Source organism: Puntigrus tetrazona, chromosome 20, assembly GCF_018831695.1.
Source record: "Puntigrus tetrazona isolate hp1 chromosome 20, ASM1883169v1, whole genome shotgun sequence".
NCBI classification, from domain to species: domain Eukaryota; kingdom Metazoa; phylum Chordata; class Actinopteri; order Cypriniformes; family Cyprinidae; genus Puntigrus; species Puntigrus tetrazona.
Window position 1 is genome coordinate 5,674,882 of NC_056718.1, and position 5,440 is coordinate 5,680,321.

The following is a 5,440-nucleotide window of genomic DNA, read 5'->3' on the forward strand; positions in this document are numbered from 1 at the left end:
GATTGGTTTTTATCATTCGGTAACTGAAAAAAAATAGTACTTGCTAAAGTTTTCTCATTTGTACTATAGTCCCATCACTGACACAATGATGCTTTTGAAATATATGTCACGAGCCATATTTGACACCCTATAAAACTGAATTACCCTATAGGATAATTTTGAGTAACGTTCAAGCGATTCCAACCGTTTTAAACTATACTTTAAAGTTTAATGGAATCAGGTTCCCAATTCGAATCGTATTCCGATCAGTAGCTAGTTTGTGTTAGCTTGTTGATCGTTGTTTTTCTTTTATTCGTGGCACTGATGGACACCTCGGGCTCCTCACCCTGCAAGTCCTCGATCCCCTGTCAGTCAACGGGCAGATTAAGCGCTTACATCATCAAACAGTGCCGTTCTGTTGGCAGAGGTCGTGGAATGTGATGAGGTTGAGAGAACATGGGCACAAAGGCAAGAATGCTCAGAATGAGAGCAAACAGGGCAACAGTGAGACTGACTAAAACGTTTGTCAGATTGGTGACTCAATTCTAGCCGCGACCGCAGTGACCTATAAAGTTCGAATAAAATGCAGTAACATTGCTGGTCATGTTAGTTTTGGTAAAAATCAGTAATTAACACTCTTACTTTTATTTTAGTATTGATTTCTCTGTATGTTCATGTCACCATTTGAAATGGTTAAAAGCACATCATTTTTCCAATGCACACATAATGGGGAAAAGAGTGCGGGAGCTAAAAAGCCGGAGTGTGGCCGAAGGGAAGGAGGAAGCCGGTGAGTCAGGAACACCCTCTTTGTGGAAATGTCAAGCTCAACCTTCAACCAAGCTCAACCTCCTTTGGAAACACAGTCAAACAATGAGGTTTATTTAACTTAAGATGCTTGTGATTGCTGGACGGTGTAGAGGGTGTTAACTTTACTGTTTATTGTCAGTGGACGGAGGCTGATGTGAGGAGAACAACCGGGGCGGTAGACAATTCAACACCACGGCTATTTTCAGCTGGTTTATTTAAGATCTCTAGTTTCCTTTTCTCTATTTCAAAGATGTAAGCAGGTTAATCGGGCGTTCGCAATACAAAGATTTAACTAAATGAAGGCACGTTAAGAGTAATATCAAAGAAAAGGGGAAATCTTTGCATCTTTGCATCTTTTTTGGCCCCTGTTTGAAAAGATTACAAAAGCTTTACGTTTAGTGTTATTTTCAATTGGGTTTTCCTCGTTTTAAAGAGTGTAAAAAGGTTATACTTTCCAGAATCACTTTTTTATTTTTCCCTTTACTCGTAAAACTCAAAATAACTTGAAAAAATAAAGTCATAAAAATGCATTCCAATAAAAAACTGAAATATTTGTATATTAATATAAACCGACAAAATTGAAATGTAATATTCTTGCGTTAAGCGTGTGTGTGTGTATTTTAGTAATGATAAATTAATTTGACTGCTACAGTAAATGTATTTTTACTAAAGACAGAGAAGCTGCGTGAGAAACTGTTTAGATAACTCTTAACTGAAAGCCATGAAAAGATCTTCTGCCTTTCACATCTTCATAAATATGCAAATATGAAGTTGTCCTGCTTTTCTGGGACATCTAAAAGCTGTATTGCCGTCACACCAGTTCTAGTTGTTCCGATCTGAGGTGTCCTCTGGATCTTTTTTTAACAGGTTCGGGATCAGCTCTTTGATGGTTTGTGAATAAGGTTCAATTCTCTGTCGGACTTTTGCACTGTAGAGGGCACATCTCTCACCCATGGCCCCTTAGCTTGGCTGATGTTGGCGGATAACGTGCCAAGAATTTCCTGGCACTTGTTGGAAGCAGACATTTTGGCTCTTAGGTTGACAGCCACATTGTAGTCATGTCAGGCAACTGTCCTGATTGGAAGTTGTCGTCCAATCACTTTTGACCACCGCGTTCCGTTTGACCGTGCTGTTGAGTGGTCTTGGCTGGGCCGTTCGTTTCATTGATTCAAGTTGTTTGAGAGGTACATGACCCTCACTCCAACAGACAAAAGTCTTTTCACTACAGACAGGATTCCGCTACTGACTTAGTTACACAAGTCATTGCACACTTATGTATGACATACTATTTGGGCACTGTTTTGTTTGCTTTTCACCATTCTCTCTCTCATTGTGGAGGGAGTATAAATGTGAAATTGTACAATGGCTAATCATTCCCTGTTGAGAGCCTCTAATTGATTGATTGAGTAAATTGCTTGAGCGATATTTGTTTGTGATTTTAAGTGTGCTTTTAGGACGCCACACACAGATTTAAAGGAATAGTTCACCTAAAATTACAATTACCTTGACATTTACTCACCGTCTGGGCATACAAGATATAGACGAGTTTCTTAATCAGAACAGATTTGGAGAATTTAGCGTTACATCACTTGCTCTCCAGTGAATGGGTGCCGTCAGAATGAGAGTCCAAACAGCTGAAGAAACATCACAATAATTCACAAGAAATCCAGTCCATTAATTAATATATTGTGAAGTGTCAAGCTTTTTTTTTTTGCTTGAAACGTATACGCATTGTAACATACTATTGCTTTCTTCAGTGAAAAAATCCAACTTGTCTGAATCGGGTGAGAAATATGCACATGCACTTACGAGCGAAAACAGTCCAAAACGTTTATAAACACATAAAGGTTTTTCTTTGTGATTGGTTGTCTTTCTTGCATTTAAATCATGTTTAATTCATTCCACTTTTATTCTATTCATAGTTGGGTTGGTAAATGTATGTTATGATTTTAATGCACAGCGGACAGAAAAGTGCCGAGTATAATGGCAATAAAAAAGATTAATGTGGTTCTAGTGTAGCATTTTATACAGATACGAGCTTACCTAAAACTTTAAGACTATGTTTTGCTGTGTTCCGAACACTACTGTTTCAAGTCATACAATGTTTCACTTGTTTTACAAAAGTCTTATTTGGATGCAGAATTGCTTGTTATAAACACAGTAGGGAAAATGTAAGTATCATTTGATATGTTTCTGTAAATAAGGGTCACCACAGGTTTTTAATTTTTTTATATTTTCTCTATTAATTTACGAACCTTAGACTACTGTTAAGATATTCATGCATGCCATTTTTGAACACAAAGTTTACTCTGCATTGCTTTAATGAATAAAATGTGAATTTGTTCACTTGAATTGTAAATGTCCAGCTTGTTGTGGAAAAAAATGCATTTGAAATTGAAAATGTGTTTGAAATTGAATTTTTTTTTGTGTGTTTGTCTTTTCTTTTGGACTTCTGTAGTCTAAGGTTCGTAACGTCCTGCGGCTGGGTCTTCATTCTCTGGGGTCAGTTCTCTGGGGGGATGATGTGTGCTGTAAAGATAACCCCGCCCACTGCCACGCCCTCACCACATTTCTCTACGCCCTCCGAGGCCTGTTGCGAACTTCACTCTCGGTCGCTATGGTGACTGTACCCTCCCACCTCATACAGGTATGATTAATCACATAGTTTCTCAGTGTGCTCGTTTCAGTCTTTTTTCATATGATGTTTAGACTGGAATCACCACTAAATGCTAATATAATTTTTTTTTGCTGTTCTGTCTATTGTTCTGTTGTTCTGTCTATCATTCTATCGTTATGTCATTCATCTATCATTCTGTAATTCTATTGTTCTGTCTTCTAGGTCTTCTAATTCTATTCCTCTGTCGTTCTATCTATCTAGGTATCATTCTANTCTGTCTATCGTTCTGTCGTTCCAACTATCGTTCTATCATTCTATTGTTGTATTTGTTGTTTGTCTGTGATTACCTCATGTAATATTTGTGTATTAAACTGTAATTGGTTGCCTTGCATTTATTCGTTTTTCTTCAGCTACTGTATTGCTCGTTTGTTTTTTTCCTCATACTGTAGTATTAAACTGGGTATGCAAATAATGCAATCATGCTGCTTGTTAAGGACATTTTTTGCTACATTTTTATGATCCAACCTTGAAAATTCTATAGACTTATATTGAAGGAAGAGCACACAATACCGAGTGACAAGGACATTAAGAGACTTAGGGCTGTTCTTGTAACACTATTAAGGTCAAAAGGTCTTGCAAAGACACTCTTCAGAAAAGGTTTTTGCTGTAGTTTTGTTTTTGATATCATTCTGAGCGTTGAGTTTTTGAAGCATCATCATGCAAACTAGACTTCTCCACCATTGACTTCCAGAACTAATCCCACAGAACAGCCTTTTTAGATATTTTTTTTGAACTTGACTGTCAGTCACATGGATCAGCATTGAGGTCACCATAAGTTTGTCGACCCTGGCACACCATAACCGCCCCATGAGTCGGAGTCAAAGAGTCGACCCCCCTCCGTTGTGTGAATGAGGTTCCGCTTGGCTGGGGTTCAGGGGGCCTGTGTGTGTATCTGTTTGAGTACATGTATGTTTGGCCTTCAGAGGAGCATCTTCATTGGCGCGTGAACCCACATTCTTTGTCTGAGGCCCTCAACTTTGCATTCAGCCAGCCAATGGTCAGTCTCGAGTCTTTCTGGGCGCTTCTCTCTTTCAGCGTCTCTCGGTTCCTGAGAGGCCCTTTTCTTTGTGCCTCCATTAGCCAACGAGAGTCAAGCCGCAGCCGCTGTGCTCTAAGAGCGCTTCACAAGACAAGATCTCACTCTTCTTTGTCCGTTTTGAGACAAAGTGCTAAAACCCCTCTCAGGGAGGCTGGGGGGCACACAGCGGTTTTCTGCGGTGGAGGTGATGGAGTTGGTTTAAAAGTGGTTTTGTGGATTGGTTGTGACGTAAACTAGTAAACATATCAGTAAGTACAGTATGTTTTGAGGTGGTGAGGTAACCTAGTCACAAACAGATTTTGTTGTCTAATATAGATACAAGCTACCATTTGGTTTCAGTAGGATTTTTTTTCCGCTGGTCCCATTTTATTAGGTGGCCTTAACTACTGTGTAATTACATTTGAATTAATCAATTAGTACTATGCACTTAGTGTACTTGCATATTTTTACATTGTCCTTATATTTTTAACACGCTTTTTTACATTTTAGCCCACTCTTAAAACTACCAATACCACCAAACCTGTCCCTAACCTTTCCCGTATCCCACCTCAGTAGCAGCAAAAATATTGCGCAATGCAATATGACCACAATAAGTATATTGTACTTATTTCTTGAACGTACATGGTAGTTAAGGCAACATAATATAAAGTGACACCTTTTTTTGGTATCTTTTTGAAAAATAAAACTTTTATTCAGCAAGAATGCATTAAGTTGGTCAAAAGTGACTGTAAATAAATTTCTTATGGTACCAAATATTTCAAGAAAATCAGCATATTAGAATGAAGAATCATGTGACACCAAAGACTAGAGTGAACAGGTGAATTAATTTCATAATATATTACACATTAAAAAGGTTAATTTAAATATTTCACATTATTTTATATTTTATATAAGTTTTTTTACTTTTGAATATATACAATGAAGAATGAAATGATGAA

At 37.8% G+C, this 5,440-nt stretch overlaps 1 protein-coding gene across 1 annotated transcript in view; it reads left to right on the forward strand.

The window, feature by feature from the left end:
* LOC122324835 (elongator complex protein 4-like) overlaps positions 1 to 5,440 on the forward strand; it is a 29,362-nt gene that overhangs the window by 15,495 nt on the left and 8,427 nt on the right. Inside the window, exon 8 of the mRNA XM_043219522.1 lies at positions 3,245 to 3,433. Within this exon, the coding sequence (XP_043075457.1) occupies positions 3,245 to 3,433 (189 nt within the window). The remainder of the gene's footprint in view (positions 1 to 3,244; positions 3,434 to 5,440) is intronic.